The sequence below is a fragment of the Octodon degus genome, unplaced genomic scaffold (genome assembly GCF_000260255.1).
Source record: "Octodon degus isolate 3935 unplaced genomic scaffold, OctDeg1.0 scaffold00106, whole genome shotgun sequence".
Lineage (NCBI taxonomy): Eukaryota > Metazoa > Chordata > Mammalia > Rodentia > Octodontidae > Octodon > Octodon degus.
The window spans coordinates 264,260-283,136 of NW_004524682.1; the positions used below are offsets into that span (position 1 = coordinate 264,260).

Here is an 18,877-nt window from a genome sequence, read left to right on the forward strand (position 1 = left end):
TCGAACTCCAGCAACCTGAGGCTGACAGCTTTGTGGAAGCAGCCACTTAAAGGACTGAGCTAGGGCCAAGCCCCCTTATTTGGCATTTTATAGAAGTCATAATCCTCTTATTTGCATGTTAGCTTGGAAATTTACTAGAGGGCAAATAGCGAAGAAGGAACTCAGCCAGCAAACTTCAACTTTTCAATTTATTTACAGTTCAGAATGATATCTTGCCTGACTGGACTCAGCTGAGGCAATTCCTGCAATTAGTGCCCTAGTAGTCTCTTACACTTAGTACCCATAGTATTAAAATATGGAGAACAGGCATAACTTAACTCTTGTCATCTTTCTTATCTTTGGGTTCACAGTCTTATGATAATAGGATATATAGACATGTTATAAAAACAGTAGTCATTCACTTTTGGAATTTCATTGTGGACTCCTTTGGCAGGCACTATAAGTGATAAGTTCTACCAGTGATGCTCAGTTAATTACTGAGGTATTCTAAACTTGTTGGTTCTAGTTTTCCTCTAAGTAGTTTTCTTTAGGTAAAGATTATAATCAGTAGAAATTAGGACAAAACAGAATAAGGAAAATCCATTCATCATATAGTTGCTTTAACCTGTTCTGCTTGCTGTGTATTCCCTTACTGTACATAATTTCAAGTCAAAGTACTTTTTCATGTGAACTATTTGTGCTCATTTTATTAATAATATGTGTACTTGGGGAGGGTGTGTGTGTCTACAAAGGCTACTTACACCTACTCCCTACAGAATGAGTAATTCGTGGTGCTCCTTTCTTATCTTTAACAAATACCTCCCTGCTGGCTGAAATTCTGACAGGAAAATTGTAGGATCGGTGCCTGTGGTCATGATGCATGTGTTAATCACTGGATGCCATTCCAGTCCTTGAAATGAAAGTGGAGCTTAAGTTAAAATGCTGAGAAGCAAGGCTTCTTTCAGATCGTTTATGTTATTTTACACACATAGGTGTCTTTTCTGTTATATACGTCTGCGCCCCCATCCTGGGACAGACGTCACCAAAATGTCTGTTACTATTTGTTGTCCATCTGGCAGCTCGTCACTGAATTTGTTCTTCTTGTGTGATCTTAGCAATTTTATAAGAACTTTTGCGACGATGCCCTAACAAGCTACGCTCTGCAGATGTGCGCGATGATGACTCTTCCGAGGCCGCCTTCTTGGAAATTTCACCTAACTCTATGCAAAAGAAATTAGGATCTCAACAAGATGTTCGTAATGAAATACTAGTCGTTCCCATCTACGGAGAGATAGCTTCTAAAACCATGGGCCTAAAATGAAGGGTACTGCCACGTTAGAAAAAGGAATAAAACCGTATCGATGAAAGTAGAATAAGATTATACATAAGATTATATACACATATAAAAGTACAGACAAAACGCAGTGGAATAACAATGCAGTCCGTCTCTTCAGTGGGTATTCTTGGGCTTCTGTTAGAAGTGGTGTCTCTACTCGGTGAGAAGTTTACGTCCCACTAGGAGTACGCTTTCGCCATCACAAGGCATGTGACTTTGATTTATTCCCTTGAAATACTTAGCACTTACATGTATGTCTTTTTCCAGCTGTGGTTGTGTAAATATTTAAATATTTGAGTCGCTGTGTTTATATTTTATCTTCTAGTTGTTGAAGGAATCCTGCCCAGCCGTTCTCTGTGATGCTGATCTTGCCCGAGCCCCATGCAGCGGTGTTCCCAGGGTCCTGTCGGGATTCTTGCTAAGAATAGTTGACACTGTCATCCTAGGCTCTGTTAAGAACACATCTCATTGTATTTCTTTTTTTACGCTCTTCTTATCTTTCCAGTTTCCTATGAAAAGTGTGGTTGAAACCTAGAAGTTGCTTTTGGAAACTGCATATAAAACATTTATCTTAGTGCATAAAACAGATACAAATTAGCATTCACTGGAATGGAGATTGGCAAGTGGCTTACAGAAACTCAGAATTCATGATTACAGAAAGAATTTTTATATCTAATTAATGATGACTATTATTCACAGAGGCGAAACTGAGACAGAGTAAAGGTGGACAACATTTTCTGAGAGGAAAATCCCAAGTACTCTGTGTGATACTTGAGGTCTTTATTCTGCACTCCTGGATTGATTTGTGCTCTCCCCTGTTGGTTCTTAGTGTAACTCTCCCAAGGCCTTCTTTACGGGTTGACGGTTCAGTGATGGAGTGTGCCCTTTATATGCTACTCTCTGGGGTCAGTTCCTGGCCCAAAATAGTCTTTGACACTGTGAATCATCGCTATCAATACAAGTTGAGGAACTTATATCAACTTACAGATAGAAGTTGTGTAATGTTTCCTTCAAACGTGTTGGGAGGAGGAAGATTTAAGCCCTTGATGCTTAGCTTAAATTGTACAAATATTAAGAACTGACCGTGTAAGATACATGACGATCAATGATGCAGTGTCATAGTGGAGAAAATAACACAGTGCAAGCAAAGCTTTTCAGTCCTGTTTATTCATTTTGAAGTTTTTTATTGACCTGAGTAATTAGGAAATCATTTGGTTTTCAGGTAAATACTCTGTGCAGGAGGAAAGAACAGCAGATGTGACCATATTTGAATAGTCCTTGGAGCATTTATCACTTGTACCTGATGTGTAAATTGTTGTAGATGAGGTTTGAGACCATGTCCTGCTGTGTGGCTCGGTGGGCCTTGAATTCACTGTGTAGCCCTGGTTGACCGAGACTTCATGGTGATCCTCCTCTCTCAGCCTCCCACCTGCTAGGATTACAGGTGTGCACAGCTATGCCTGGTTTATCAAAACTTTAAAAAAAATAGGCAACCGGAATGAATTCTTTGGTGATGGGCTTATCATGTTTACCCATGGATTCTAAACAGTTAATTCTAGCACTGTTCATGGAACAGTTAGAAAGAGCAAGAGTTTGGATTTGCCTAGGATTGAATCCCAACACTGCCTCCTCTCTGCTGAGTGACAGCTGAGATCTCAGCTCCCCATATGGACACCAGATACCTCAACACCCACCTCCTAAAGATGGCATGTGAGAAGGGAGATGATGCATAATTACTAGTAGTTTTCTGTTCGGTCCCTTTCAATCCTGATTATAGTTGATTATAGAGATTAATTTATCTTAGCTTTTATAAAGATGATGATTACCAGTCATGGTTTATATTATTGAGATTAACCAATCACTCATTGTAAATATGACACAGATATTGGAAAGTCCCTTCTTTCCCCAAGGTTATGCATTATGCATTCTGAGAAATGACAGATATATATATATATATATATATATATATATATATATATATATAAAGGGGCTTTCCTTTTTTCTTTGTGTATTTAGTACAGAGTCTACAGAGTTTCACTGCACAGATTGGACTCATAGTGATCCTACTGTTTTCAGTCTCCCAAGTGCTGGGATTGCAGTCGTGCCCCACCACGCCCAGTCTCAGTGGCCATCTCAGCATGCCCTGGGTTGGGGCCAGCACGGCAAGCCAAGGATCAAACCCCTGGCCCCTGCATCTGCTTACACAGGCACTTTAATCCTCTGCGCTATCTGGCTAGCCCTACATTTTTATTATGCAGAAGGGTACTAGTTCTAGTAGAGTCAAATAGCTTTTTCTGCTAACCTTATTTTTTTCTTTAAAGGTCATTATATGTTCAATAAAAGTGTGTGTTTTCTTTGTCAATATGTTTCTCAGAAGCAAAGTTTAGTGGGATATCTGTAAAAATAAAAAATGCATTCAATGGCTAAATACTTGTAGAAAAATGCTGCCTATTGGATTTGCTTTCTGGCACATCATTATGTGTATTAGGAAAGGCTAAGGACAAGCCATTGAGAACTAAACCTGTTTTTTTTTTTTCTTGGCAATACTATTAACAATCTGAGGAAAGAATATCCCACAGAGCGTTTTTGAAAATTTAGCCATTAATTTTATGGAGAGCATTTTTATGGCTGAATCTTTTGCTGAATGCTGCTGTATAAACATCGTGGTGAAAACGCGGGACTGGCTTTCCCTTCCCCAAAGTCTTTCTGGCTGCCGTCCAGCTGTGTGGAGCTGCAGGTGAGTGCAGAGAGCCCCAGCCACACCACGCTTCAGCACAGCCTGGGGGATCTCCAGCTTCTGTAATTGACCATTACTGCTTGGCGCCCTCTCCCTAGGCGGTTTCATTCTTTCCCATGGTTTTTGTCTCCAGCTCTATTCTGATCCACAGTTCTAGCTGAGATTTCTTTTCTGAGATCAAACTTGGATATGCAGCTGTCAACTTGTGTAGAGGAGCCCTAACTCTCAGCCTCTCTGACTGACTAAACACTGCTTCTGCCATTCTGGCCCTCCCCAGTTTTCGTTCTCATTCCCTGCCTTCATGGAGAGTGCTGTTCACATGCTAGAGAGAAAAGAAGTGTGTAGTCCTGCGCCCTGCTTCTCCCCAGGCTGTGCATTTTTGTTTCCATCATCCTCCAAATTACCAGAGAGTAGGCTCTGTTGATTTTTTGACTTAATATCTCTAGATTTTCTGTCTGCGGTTGTCTAAGTACCAGTTGTCAGATTTATTGCCTGGTGGGTGCAGCAGTGTTCTTCCTAATCCCCTTCTGCTTAGCCTGCCATGTCCAGCTGCAGAGCACCACTAGTGAGCTCTTTCAGGTCAGACCCTCCCGGGCTGATCCCTTCCTTACAATTTCTAAGCGGTTTCCGGTCTCCTTCCTACTTCGTCCTGTTTCCCTTCTCCTTTCAGCTAAGTGGCAGAACTCAGGCCTGATGGACAAAACACATCACATAATTTATTTTAGCTATATTTTCAGGCTCATGTGTCCCAAACTTTAGCATGCTCTTTATGCAAAGGGTAAAAATGTACCTGCAGATCCAATAAACATACCATAGACCTTTACAGTCTTGGAGTGAAATCAGCCCCTTCCTCCTCCTCTGGCTCCTTCTTCAAAGCCCAAGTCACCTGCTGATTCCTCAAGCTCTTAGGTGCCCTTCCTTTGTGTTCCCCACACCTGTGCAGCACTGTTTCCTATTTTAGATGGACTTTAGAATTTAAGATAGAATACCCTTCAAGTAAGTATAGAATATCTCTTTAGTTAGTCCTCCTTAGCAGCTTTCATTCATAAGCACAGTCATAGTAAAGACCAGTGACATATTATAATGCTTTTATTTCTAAATTTTGATAGTATCAACAATGGTGTGCATTCCAAAAGCCAATGCAAATTTTACTTGACTACAGTATGCCCTTGGTGTCAGACTGTGAGTTCAAATGATCTTCCCCTCTCCTATGTTGCTGGCTAATTTCCTCCTCCTCCTCCTCTTCCTCTTCCTCTTCCTCTTCCTCTTCCTCTTCCTCTTCCTCTGCTTCTTCTTCTTCAATATATTTAATAAAGGGTCTAAAGTGTCTCACTAGGTAGATCAGGCTTGTAGTGATCCTCCTGTTTTCAGCCTCCCAAGCACTGGGATTACAAGTGTGAACCACCATGCCCAGTCTCAGTCATCACCTCCGTGCACCCTGCAACTCGGCACACAGGTATCTAACCCCAGTCCTTGTGCCTACCTAAGTTAGGCACTTTAATCCACTGAGCTATCTGGCTGTCCCTCCCCCTTTTGAAGAGTCTAGCTTTATTTAAAATATTTATGTGTATCATGCACTAATTTCTCTATATTTTTCGCTACAAAGCTATTACTTGGTATTTGTTAGATTATAACATTGCTTCATAGAAATTATAAACAAATAAGAAGACTTAACTATCACTATTCATTTCACAAAGAGAAATATCAGTTGCAATAGTTATTAGAATTAAATACTAATATAAATGAGTCCCACATTAAATTTATATTTATATGGACTAGAATGCAGACTGGCTACAAATTTAAAAGGTAAACTCTTCTATAGTGTTTTCTAGAAGTGTTGGTGAAATAGCTCAGTGGACTAAGTGCTTGTTTAGGTAAGCGCAGGGGTCAGGGTTCGATCTTGGGTACTGCATGCAACGCCGGCCCTGCCCCCACCTCTGGGCATGCCGAGCCTGCGATGGAGTCTGGGTGTGGTGACACACAGTTGTAACCCCAGCACTAGGGAATCAGAAATCAGGAGGATTACTACTGAGTCTGAGCTGTGCAATGAGACCCTACACAAAAAATAAAAATAAAATAAATGAGTAAATTAATAAATAAAATAAAATAAAATAAATGCATTCTTTTGTAGAATGCATGGTTCTTACGCTTCGGTTCTTTGTGTTCAGTTGCATTTCTTGTTAAAGCTTCATCCGCTTTTTATTCAACTGTATTTATTGAGCACTTGATCAGACATAGGAGAGCAACTGTGAGAAAAATCAGACACACATTTCACAGACTTCTGGGAAAGAGACAGCATATAAAGCACTGGATGCAGAGGATTAAAATATAATTCTGACAGGTCTCTCCACGGATAGTTGGGCAGTGTTAACTAGGTTTACAGAAGTGGGGTTTAATTTTGTGGCAGCAGTCAGGAAGAGCAGAGATTTGGCAGAGAGTGAGTACGGGCTACAATTTACGCTACCAGCCCTTAGTAGCCATGGGTGGAAGATGTTTGTGGAACTGACAGAAGGGTGGCAGGCGAGCATGTTGGGAAGGAACAGGAACAGGCGGCTCCTAATGAGGACATAAGAGCAATGACTTTGTGGAAAAGACCTGTGAGCGGCAGAGGACACAAACTGGGTTTGCTTTTCAAAGTGATAATCATGCAAAGTATTGTAGAGACTTTTTCAGACCTTCATAAGAAAGCATGGCAATAGAAACCAGGATGAGCTGGCTGTAGAGGTGTGGATGGGTGGACTGAATTGAGAAATTTGGCATCTGTAGAGGACAAGGAGGACTGACAAGAGTGTAAGGAGGACTAGTTTCATTGAGATTGCATGAAAGCCAGGCATGGGGCTCCAGAGAGATCCAGCTACATTGCATTGGTGAAATTTACACATATAGGCAAAAGCAGAGGTAAGATAGGAGCATTTGAAAATATGAAACACAATCACTTTTCAGTTACAGTTTTATTGAAAACAGCAGAACACCAAGAAAACATATAAATGACATTTCTGTATGGCGCTTCACTTACTTGGTGGCACATAGGGTTCAGAGTGCAGGTCCTCTTCCAATTTCCTTTTCTCCATTTAATATAATAGGTAATAATTTAAACTCATGTAATTAACATTTCTCCTTTGAAGTGAGTGAAACCTGAAATAATAATGAAACTAACTCATTAATTAAGACTGTGGGAGGGCTGGGGAGACAGCTTGATGGTTTAAGCACCTGCCTGGGAAGTGTATGGACCGGGTTGGATTCCAGGTACCACATGCTGTGCTGGCCCCAGAACCCTCAGCGTGCTGTGCTGGCCACTGAAACCAGGAATGGTGGCGCCTGCCTATATTCCCAGCACTAGGGAGGCTGAGACAGGAGGATCACTACAAGTCTCAGCTGCATATGAGACCCTGTACCAAATAAATAAAAGATTAAAAAACTGGGAATGTAGGTAGATACATACATGGTTTTATTATTTAGGAAGAGATAACAGTTTGGGTAAGAAGATTTCACTATATTTGAATATAAAAGATTTCATCGTATTTGACTATTATTTAAATATAAATAATTGATGATATAGCATATATTTTGTTGAAGTGTTAATTTTTCTAACTAAAAAGAAGTTTCCAGGCAGCTGTACTGTTATCTTTAATGCTCAGGAAGCAACTTAATAGTTCTTGATCACGTTCTTCTGCAAACACAGGCACCATGAGTGGCATAAAGGATTTCGGAAGGAATTGTAGACGAGAGATTAGGACAGAGGACAGGATTGGTACATGCAACATTTAAGGGAGAGGATTGGCTAAGCGGAGGGGTCCAAGAGATCCAGGCACCGAAAGGCGCACTCAAAGCGCACACCTGCAGGAGTCAAGAGTCAGAGGACTAGGAAAGACAGGCCAACGCTGGGCAGGGATACCATAATGCGTGGAAGCCTTTACTTTTATTTATTTTTTATTTTATTGAGAAACAAATAGCAATGAGATGGTTTCAAAACCAATTAGTAGGACAGTTTCAACAATTAATACAGTGCATATTCTTGTCTTCATAGTGGTTATTCATAGCACAAGATGCAGACATGATAGCCTGTCCAAACACTATTAGTACAAATCCTTCTTCTCATTGAATTAAGAGAAAGTAGCTGCATATCTATCCTGACTATATGTATATACAGATACAAAATGACCCTTCCTTTGTATCCCCCTTTTTTTTTGTTTCATCAGAGATGGGTATTCCATTGCCATTTAAATATTGTAGGTGCATGAATTCAGCCAAATAATCCAATATAGTCCAGTAGTCCATAACAGTAGTGGGTTATCCGTAGGACGGGCAATGTCAGAAGTTGTTGCCTTTACCAGCACTTACCCCTTCCTTTGGCATCTGTAAAGCTATGTTGTCAACTCTTCCGCAGGCTCCCGTCTTCGTCAGGAAGATTTTCCGCCGCGCATTGTTGAACACCCTTCCGACCTAATCGTCTCAAAAGGAGAACCTGCAACTCTGAACTGCAAAGCTGAGGGCCGCCCCACTCCCACCATCGAATGGTACAAAGGAGGGGAGAGAGTGGAGACGGACAAAGATGACCCGCGCTCGCACCGCATGCTGTTGCCCAGTGGATCTTTATTTTTCTTGCGTATAGTGCATGGCCGGAAGAGCAGGCCTGATGAGGGAGTCTATGTCTGTGTAGCAAGGAATTACCTCGGAGAGGCCGTGAGCCGCAACGCTTCGCTGGAGGTAGCTAGTAAGTAAAGCGGGCTGTCTGTTTGGCAGGGGGTGGGCGGTGGGTGAGGACAATGAAGAGTCAGCATGCGTCCTGGGATTTACCTGAAAATGACTCGAGGGGTTTGTGCCTGCAACCTGGCGTTCGGACTTCCTTCATTTCTCATCCTACCTGGTGATTCCTGCTACACTGAGATTTACGTATCTTTATGGAAGCACGTGTCTTTTGATTTGGACTCATTTTCTGTTGAATGTTATAACAGAAATTGTTTCACTCCCCTCCTTTTTTGCTTTTAAATAGTTTGAGTGCAGGATATTTTTTTCCTGGAAATGGAATGATGTGGGATACTCTTCATTTGTTTACATTATGAAAAATCCTTTTCGCTGGTAGTGTAAGGTACGGCTTTAAACTATTTCTAATTCTTGGAAATAGATTGAACTTCTGTGGAAGCTCGAACCAGGAGAGCCTGTTTATGTGGTTCCTGCTTGGCTACTGTGGAGCAGCGTGGGGTGGATCAGGCAGGTGCATCATGGCAGAGTTGATAGTTCAGACTTAATCAGTATGTAGCTCATATAAAATTATCTCAGGACAAGTCTGGGGAGATAGCTTGGCAGTGTAAGCATGTGTCTGGCAAGCTCAAGGACCCAGGTTCAATCCCCACTACCACATATGATGCGTGTCCTGGAACACTGGGCACACAGTGCTGCCCCAGAGAGTGGACATGGTGCACGCCTGCAACTCCAGCACTGGGGAGGCTGAGACAGGAAGATCACTATGAGTCTGAGCCACATAGCGAGACCCTGTACCAAATAAATACATAAAAGATTTAAAAAATTAAAAGAAAATAAATTATCTCAGGACAGATTTGTTGACTGATGAGTCCGCTGTTTTATGCAGAGTCTAGATGTCTGTTTTGTCTGAGTAAGAATTAGATTTCTCTTATTTTCTATCCATATTCAAGAGGTAATCAGATGGTCTCATTCGCTCCAGAGAATCATGCTCTACAGATGACAGAAATCAAGTTTTGCATAGGGATTGGGAAGACTAATTAAATTAGATTTAATTCATTTACACCGGGTATAATTATGTATGGAACTATATTTACATATGATATTTTCCAAGAGGATTAATATTTTAGTATGGCTTATGTCCAACATGTTAATTATATAATTGGTTTTCGTAGTATCCCTTCTACTAGAACTTCAATATATGGAAGCAGAAATAATTAGAAAAGTGTAGACATGGACAAAAATTGAGAGACAAATTATTCCAGCTCTGTCATATCATTAATGTGGAATAAGCCTCAGAGAATTTCCATAATTTGATCTCCCTCGTAGAGCCATGGGGCATGTCGCGTAGAGACAGAATGTCAAAGATAGCTGGTGGGAGCATAGCGTACAAATAAGGAGAATCAAAAGTAACTTTTAAACTGTGTCAAAACAATTCACAGTAGCTACTACATTTTTTTTTTCTTGAAATCTGAATTTAAACATTTTGATCTGCAGTTGACTCATAATGAATTAATTGACTTTCTTATTGCCTTGATTCTCAGTGAAGGTCTCAGACTTAATCAGTGAGGTTTATGAAAGATATAATCATAGTAGAAAGCTATTTTTATTTTTGCTTTAAAAGCTAAGTCAAGGGAGTTGAAATATCCAACCAGTTGTTATAAAATTATATATATATACAGAGAGAGAGAGAGAGAGAGAGAGAGAGAGAGAGAGAGAGAGTTGTTTGTTTGTTTGTTTTTTTAAATAGATTTTTTTAAATTTTATTTATTTATTTATTTGTGTGTGTGTGTGTGTGTGTGTGTGTGTGTGGCCAGCTCAGTCCACCAGGGGGCAGGCTGGCTGGCATGTGTTGCTGGGGGATTGAACCATGGTCCCTGTGCTTTGCTAAGCTTGTTCTAAGTAGGTGCTTTAGACCACTGAGCCATCTCACCAGCCCCTGTTTGTTTGTTTTATAATAGGATTATTTTTCAAAGTTAGTGCCCTGAAACCTTTGTCACTTTTGGCACATTTCTACTTAAGTCTAAGTATTCCCTGTGGAAATGAAAGTAACATAGGAGAAGTTGATGTAAGAAGATGTAGGCCAGGTGCAACTTTTGATAGTTAAAAGAAACCAAAAACCAGTGAAACAACCAAAGTGATAGTTCTGTGGAATTATAACTTTTTAGAAATGAACTGTATGCCACAAAACTATCAAAAATCATCTCCTGCTTCTGTGTTGTTTGCTACACTGTGCACGTTCTTATCACTGTCAGAGTTGAAGAAAGGAAGATAGCTCAGCGGACTAAAGCACCTGCTTAAGCAGAGCGCAGTGGCCGGGTCTGGTCCCCAGCCTGCCATGCCTGCCCTGCTCCCGGGGTGCGCCGAGAGGGTAGTTGAGACAGGGTGTGGTGGTGCATACCTGTAATCCCAGCATATGGGGCACTGAAAACAGGAGAATCACTAGGAGTCTAATCTATGTAGTGAGACCCTGGAGACCCTGTGCTAAATACAAAAAAAAAAAAAAAAAGGAAAAAGAATTTAAGAAGGGAAGTTACACACCTCAACAGGTCTAAATGCTTGCTTTTTAGATCTTCCTGTTCAAAACATTTCTTGATGATCAGGATGCCCTTAATGCCCTGCACATAGCTGTCTTTCCGTATCTAACTTCTGTATAGATATTTTAGTCCACAATAACATTCTTTTTCTTTTTTAAATGTATTTGGTACAGGGTCTCACTATGCATCTTGGAATCATGGTGATCCCCCTGTTTTCAGCCTCCCCAGCGCTGGGATTACAGGCATGTGCCACTGCCCTGGTCATGGTGGCTGGCTCAGTGTGCTTGGGGATGGGGCTGGTGCAGCATGTGGTGCTGGTATGCAAGCCTGGTCCCTGCGCTTGCCTAAGTAGGGGCTTGGTATGCTGAGCTATCTCGCTAGTACCCACATTCTTTTCCTAGGTTAAATGTTACATTACCTAGGGAGACCACTGTGAGAAAACTTATTCAGCACACAAGATCATTACATCCTTTTACCAGAAAAATACTCCAGGGATTGGAGGAGATGGCTCAGTGGAATAAGTGATTCCCTGGCAAGTGTAAGGGCCTGAGTTCAATCACCAGTTCTGGAAAAAAAAAAGAAAAAGAAAAGAAAGAAAAAGAAAAGTAAAACACTCCAGTACCAAGCTTCTTAATACATGGTACAGAAACTGTAGCCTGTCACCAAATGTCTTCTAGTTCCAGAGGACAGATAGAATAATTTACTGAATAGAATATGATATATTTAATATATTTTTACCATTTTAAAATATTATAATATCGTATTGATCATCAATTCCTCTACTTACACAGGGAGAATAGTAGTATTATTATATATTTAAAATCAGTGTCTGTAAAGGGTAGTTTGATTGCAAGTATCCTTACTAGAGATAATTATTTGAAACTCTAAAATTGTTTGAATAGCATTTTCTGCTAATAAAAATGTTTGAGTAGCATTTGTTGCTGGTAATTTTTTGCTACTTTAATAATAATCATTAGAAACATGCTTCTCGTTGGATAAAATGCATTACTTGAACATAGAAGCTTATGGGGAAGTTAAGTACTCTATTTTTAGAAAAAAAGATTTTGTATGCTTAATAATTGGAAACAATTATTTTGTTAATTCATGCCTCTGTGTGCTATAAGTAGATACGTAGTAATTTAATTCGCTATGTCTTCTTGTAGGCAATCAGTACTGCTCCGTTAGTTTTAGGATTTTTCTCACCTGAAAGCCCGCTTGGCCGGCTGTGAGATACCTACACGAGGCAAAAGCACAGCCTGGGCGGCGGGGAGCGCGCGGGTCTGTTTGCTGCTGGTTAGGCCTATGAAGTGCTGCTCTGGCTTGCGTTATTTTCCTTGAGAATATCACTACATTTAAGAAAACTTTTTCTTAGTTTAGGTACCAGAAGTTCAGGCAAGCTGTTCTTTTCCTCCCCAAGGCGCTAGTGCACGAAGACGCAGATTGCATCTCATTTCCTAGCGAGGCTAGAGATCCAGTAACGCATTAGCAACAGTGTCTCGAGGCAACGCAACCCTCACAGCGCCCTTGTTGATAATACTTCCCAAAACATTTATCTGTGTTTTACTTGTGTTTAGCCCAAATTTCACAGCTGTAACAACAACTGTGCTTCTTGATTCCTGGTAGTCATCAGCCCTTCAAACTTTATAAAGAGATGATGTGAAATCCCCTTGGAAAACCTTTGTTTCTGAAAGGAAATTGCAGTGTTCTTGTCTAGTGTGCCTTCAATCTTTATTTAAATTTGAGGACTGCCTTTAAGGGATTGTATTTATCATCTCTAAAATTGAACATTTTTAGTCAGGCCTTATGGCACTGACCTGTAAGCTTAGCACTTGGGGAGGCTGAGGCAGGATGGTGGAAAATAGAAACTTAGCTGGAGCAACAGAGGGAGACTCTGCCCCAATATATGCAAAATAAAATAAATGAGGTAGGAATGTGGCTCAATGTGAAGACCCAGCACTCATTCCCTGAGATTGCATCTCATTTCCGAGTGAGGCTAGAGATCCAGTAACGCAGAGCATTGGCCAGTGACTTAGTGCCTGTCCTTGCTGGGCAGCGCAGACTGGATCCCTTGATTGTAAAACCTTATTTCTGAGTTAAAGTTATTCCATACAGTTACACAGTCTAATAGCTCAAGTAAGGAATATTTAGCTGTCTTTATTTCCAATATTTATAACAATTTTTAATTAATTAATTTTTTATTTTAGAAAAGGGTCTACAGGGTGTTCAGGGCCTCACTACTAGATCGGACTTGTAGTGATCCCCCTGTTTCCAGCCTCCCAAGAGCTGGGATTACAGGCGCGCGCCACCACGCCCAGTCTCAATTGCTCTCTCAGCACGCCCTGGGGGCGGGGCCAGTATGGCAGATGCAGGGATCCATTAAGGCTTGCAGGAGCTTTAATTTGCTGAGCTATTTGGCTGGCCCTTATAATGAATTTTTTGAAGGTTACTTTTGTAAAGAAAAAGAATCTTTAATGATGGGTCTAAATTTCTTTCAATAATTGTTTTTAACTTTCAACCCAAGAATGCCTTATGTTGATGAGGGTGTTAAATTATGTAATTTAGAAAACTTTGCTATTTCTCAAACTTTTTAAGACTATGTATCTAATGCCATTTCAATTAAGCTATCTAAAAAGGTCTCTAAAAGAGTATTTCTTTGGGTATTTTGGGTTAGCTTTACCTGAGAGTACATGCAATGATGAGGAAAATCACTCTCCTATACCTGACACTATTAATTATTAAATTTATGTTACACCTAAGACAAATTGAGAGTGTAGTTCTTTAACATGACTTATACCTTATAAGTAATTTAATTGTGGATAATTAATTGAATTTTAGGGACAATCACCATAATTTCACCCCTCCTGCTTTGCATTGTAGAATATGACTCTCCCTGTCATCTGCCAAGCAGTGCACAGTTCGCAAAGGCTCTGTTTTCTACCTAAACTATTTACTTTCCTTTAAACTAGCCAGATGTCTTTAGTAGGGAATCATAGAACTGCCTTCCCTGAAATATGCATTTGTATTGTCTCTCTAGGGTTTTTGTGTATATTTTTAGTCTTTTATTTAGTTATTTATTTGATAAAGGGTCTCGCTACATGGCTCAGAATTGTAGTGATCCTCCTGTCGCAGCCTCCCCAGTGCTGGGATTACAGGCATGCACCGCCATGCCCGGGTCCAGTGGCCAACTTGGTGTGGGGCTTGCTCGGCATGCAGTACAGGGGATCAAGGCTTTCCTGGGTCCTCAGGCTTTCCAGGCACGTGCTTAGACCACTGAGCTATCTCCCCAGCCCTAGGTTTCATTACCTAGAGCATTTTTATTACTATTATTTTGAGATGAAATGACATATTTTGAAGGAATGGTGTCCATCGACTGCTTTCACTTACTATCTTTTGTCATTATTATTATTATTACATGCTTCACAAAGTGATTTAGAATTTGAAGTTTCCATGTCTAATTGCATGTTTTAAAATAACTTTTTACTTACATTAGGGCCAAATACTAGAAAATTCAGGATTATTTATGCCAAACTTCTTCTCTGCAGGGGAATTGGATGCCTCTGACTTCAAAATGCTATCAGTGTTGTCTCTATTTTTAATTAAGTATGTATTAGCAAAGGTAATAAACTCTTAGTGAAATGCATCATTAATTAATGTTCATAAATTAATTTCTAATTGCGTAAAGAATGTGTTGAATATACTAAGCTCTGTAGCGGCTTGAAATTGATGGTGTGGGAAATTGTGCATTGATTTTAAATCCTTATTGATCATGCAGATTATGCAGATAGTGGTGACTGGAAACTTACTATCTTTTGTAAAACAGTTTTGTTTTAGGGACAAGCTAACAAATTCATTTTTACAAAGGTAGTGTTCAAATTTTATAGCCAAGGTAGTGTTCAAATTTTCTTTTCAATTTTACAAACTTTTTTTTACTTAAGTGAAGCAACGATTTTGCTGATTTCTGTCACTTGATTATATTTAGTAAAATCTTGCTGTTCTTTGTCCCCGTCTTTTGCTAAAATTCTCACATTGATTATTTTATCATCTTAAATGACAGAAATAAAAATTAGAACGTTAGGAGTAAAAACCAGGAAACCTTACAGCATAAATGCGTCTGATCACTTCTCATGTCCAATGCCAGGTTTATATCATGTTGTAATAAGTACCGACCGCCTCCCCGAGTAAATATATATGAATTCTGCATTTGTTAAGGAAGGCTAGAGCACCAGTTTTAGTATGTTGCATAAAGGACAGTCATTTCTTAAAGCACATGCAGCTTGTCCTATTGGGGCTTGCTTCTTTCGAGGAGTAGCTACGAAACTCAAAAGCGTAAATGGACATTTCGTCATCTGCACTTGTGACAGTGGCAGTGGACAGAAAGGGGAAATGTGAGTTTCAGTGGGTGCCTCATAGGAACGGACCAAAGCGGTGTACTGGAGAAGGTGGCCTCCAGAGAGTGGAATCTTCCTTTTGGCAGTTAACAATCGTCAAGCGATATCTTATTTTAAAACTACTCTTAAACAATACATCATATTCCCAAGTAAAGACTTCCTTACTTAGAAAATCATTTTTTTTGGGGGGGTCTCACATAGCCACATCAAATTTCTAGAAAGCATGAAGATATCATTCACAGTATGTGTTTTCTTTCTTTTACTCTCTATCACAGGTTACAGAGGAAATTTAATGAGCTTATGCATATTGCTTTTTACATATAATTTCTAAAATTACATCCTATTTTCTGACTAGCAGAAGAGACACATGCTCGCTGTAGAACACTGAATGTGCCTGGGCCTGCGCATGTGCACTAGGGATCGACCCTGGAGCCTCGTGCATCGCAGGGGAGCACAGTAGCACCGAGCTGTGTGCACAGCCCTGCGGAACACACGCATGCTCTTGTGATTACGCTATCCAGTGGTCACTAGAGTTGAAAGTTGGGTGAATGTCCCCTTTAATGTTTTAAATTTTTCATTGTATTATGAATTTATATATTCTCTATTGAATCCTGTTTGCCAGTCAACTAATTCTGTCACTCCCTTGCTGTCACTTTTTCTCCTTTCTAAATCCCTGTGATCTTAACAATCAAACCCAGGCCCTTGCATGTGTGAGGCAAGTGGTCTACCACGGAGCCACATCCACAGCTGTCAAGACTTTTCTTAGGTAACTGAAAGTGGAATTAGATATGCAAGAACAAGCGTGTATAACATAGTCAGCTGTGTCACATGGCTACATGGGAAGGTGACTAGCCCTCCAGAGTGGATGTTACAAACAGCTGTGGCCTCCTGAATAGTGCTAGACAAGCTGCCGTGGAGGGATTCAATCCAACAATCCCGTAGCTAAAGGTGACACCCTGGAGCAGGGCCTCACGCGCCACTCCTTCTATTTTCTCAGAACACCAGGGGTACTCATATATGCTGAAAGGCACTAACGTGGTTATTTCAACACTAGTTATACTTACATGGAAAGCCCCCCCGAGGCTTCCAGAATATCAAGTTTGTATTTGGTTATTTATGAGAAATTCTTGGCATTGTCGCCTTGTATCAGCAGTATTATCCTAAAACCTAATGAAAGAAAGGGTGGATCCTGCTATCTCTCAGATCTTATCAGATCACCCCTTGACTCATCCTCATGTACTTCTGATTTAACTGCTGGAAGCTGTTCTCCTAAGCCGACTCACTTAAGAATCCGTTGTATTTGTTTGAGAACTTTTCTTTCAGTGCCAAGTTTATTCACTATGAATGTGCTATGGACATTTGGATTGTAAATAATTTCAATTATTATAATGCAATTTATCTGAATGCATTACTTATCATGGAAAGTTTTCTATCCATGCTTGTTTAACTGTGAATGTCAAGTTAGGGAAGAGAATACTGAATGTATTTAGAGAATAAAATTCTCTCAAGACGGGCAAGGTGCCACATGTCTAAAAAGTCAGCACTTGAGAAGCTGAGGTTATGGGGCCGGAGACATGGCTCAGTGGAATAAGCGCTTCCCTGGCAAGTGCAAGGGCCTGAGTTCAATCCCCGGTTCCGCCAAAAAACAAAGAAAACAAAATGAGAAGCTGAGGCAGGAGAACCGCTGCAAATTGGAGGTGAGTCTCGGTTACATGCAGGGTGACTTTCTGTCCAAAAATAAATAAATAAATAAATAAATAAATAAATAAATAAATAAATAAATAAACAATCTGTTTATTATACAAGATAGATAATATTTTAAAATGTTGTATGTAAAAAGTAAGAAATGTAATCATATATAAAATTATAGTAAGTATGGAGTAAACTAAAATACAGCTTCCCTTCAAAGTACTTTTGCCTAACTAATGCTTTCCAGGCAGTCCACTCAATGCTAGCTATTCGGTGGTAAACCAGAAATGATCACTGCCTTCATGGAAACTGTGGCACGGGTGGAGGGGAGGTGGCAAGACTGAAGATGAGCAGCTCATGGTACAGCTAAATTCCTTTCCTAAAACTTTTCTAAAAGATAAATTTTTATGCTCAGTTGTGGCAAATGCCAGGAAAGAGTAAGGCTGGAGCTGAGAGTTGAATTGTATGAGAACATTACTGAGATGAAGAATAAAACGTAAAACATTTCAGCCAAAATGAGCAGCACATCTAAAAGCCTATGATGAAAAAAGGGGGTTGGCCACATCTGAGAAAATGAATGGTGGCTACATGAAGTGTGAGTGGTAGAAAGCACAGGGAGGTCCCCAGCGCTGGCTGTCCTGGTCCTTGAGACCTGTCAAGGCTGTCTGGACTGTGCTCAGTGCGAAGCCAGGAGGAAAGCTGCAGAAGATTTTTCAGTAACTTGATCTGACTTACATTTTAAAATGTGGGGGGGGGGGCACGGCAATGGCTCAGTGGAGTAAGCACTTCCCTGGCAAGCCCAAGGGCCTGAGTTCAATCCCCATTTCCGCCAAAAAAAAAGGTCAGGCATGCGGTCTCTAAATGTTACATGTGGAGAGAAAGAGTCAGAGGCGATCAGTCAGGAAGCATTTGTGGGGCTGCAAGCAGAAGTGTTGAAGTCTGAAGCTGCTGGAGGCAGTGGAGAGGCAGGGAGAAAGGAGGATATCTGGGGGTGAGGCTTGGGCTGCACTTGGAAGGGTGATAGAACCTGGACTGCAAGAGTAGCGATTAGTGGCGATGACGAGGTCCCGGTCGAGCCGAGGCGTGTGTGTGCAGAATTGGCAGTTTGGACTAGAATGTGTCAGCTGTGAATGCTCCATGGTGTTGCAGCGTGCGCTGTCCCGCCCCAGGCCTAGGAGATGGCATGTTCCCTTGCTCCAGGACCCGGAATGCATTGCCCTCTCCCCCGGCTGGTCACTGCCTCACAGTCCACACAGGGTCTCCGCCCTGACGTCACACGGCGAGCCCTGCTTTCCTTGCGATGCGTGCCTGCAGGATTCGGCCTCACACCCCATGTTCTGGCACCATTGCCAAAGATTTCAAACACAGCAGCAGAACATGCTGCTCAGGAATGTCTTATTCCGTCAGGGGAGAGCATCCTGGTGCCTCTTCAAACATCCCTCCAACCAACTCATTTCTCAGCCAGTTTCTATGTATTTACACAGTTTCCCTGACTTTTGACAGAAAGTAC

The 18,877-nt window shown here is 40.9% G+C and overlaps 1 protein-coding gene across 4 annotated transcripts in view; it reads left to right on the top strand.

The window, feature by feature from the left end:
• The window catches only part of Robo1 (roundabout guidance receptor 1), a 423,922-nt gene that overhangs the window by 64,114 nt on the left and 340,931 nt on the right, over nt 1–18,877 (top strand). For all 4 annotated transcript variants that reach the window (XM_023724107.1, XM_023724108.1, XM_004639080.2 and 1 more), the window contains exon 2: nt 8,440–8,766. In XM_023724107.1, the coding sequence (XP_023579875.1) occupies nt 8,440–8,766 (327 nt within the window). The remainder of the gene's footprint in view (nt 1–8,439; nt 8,767–18,877) is intronic.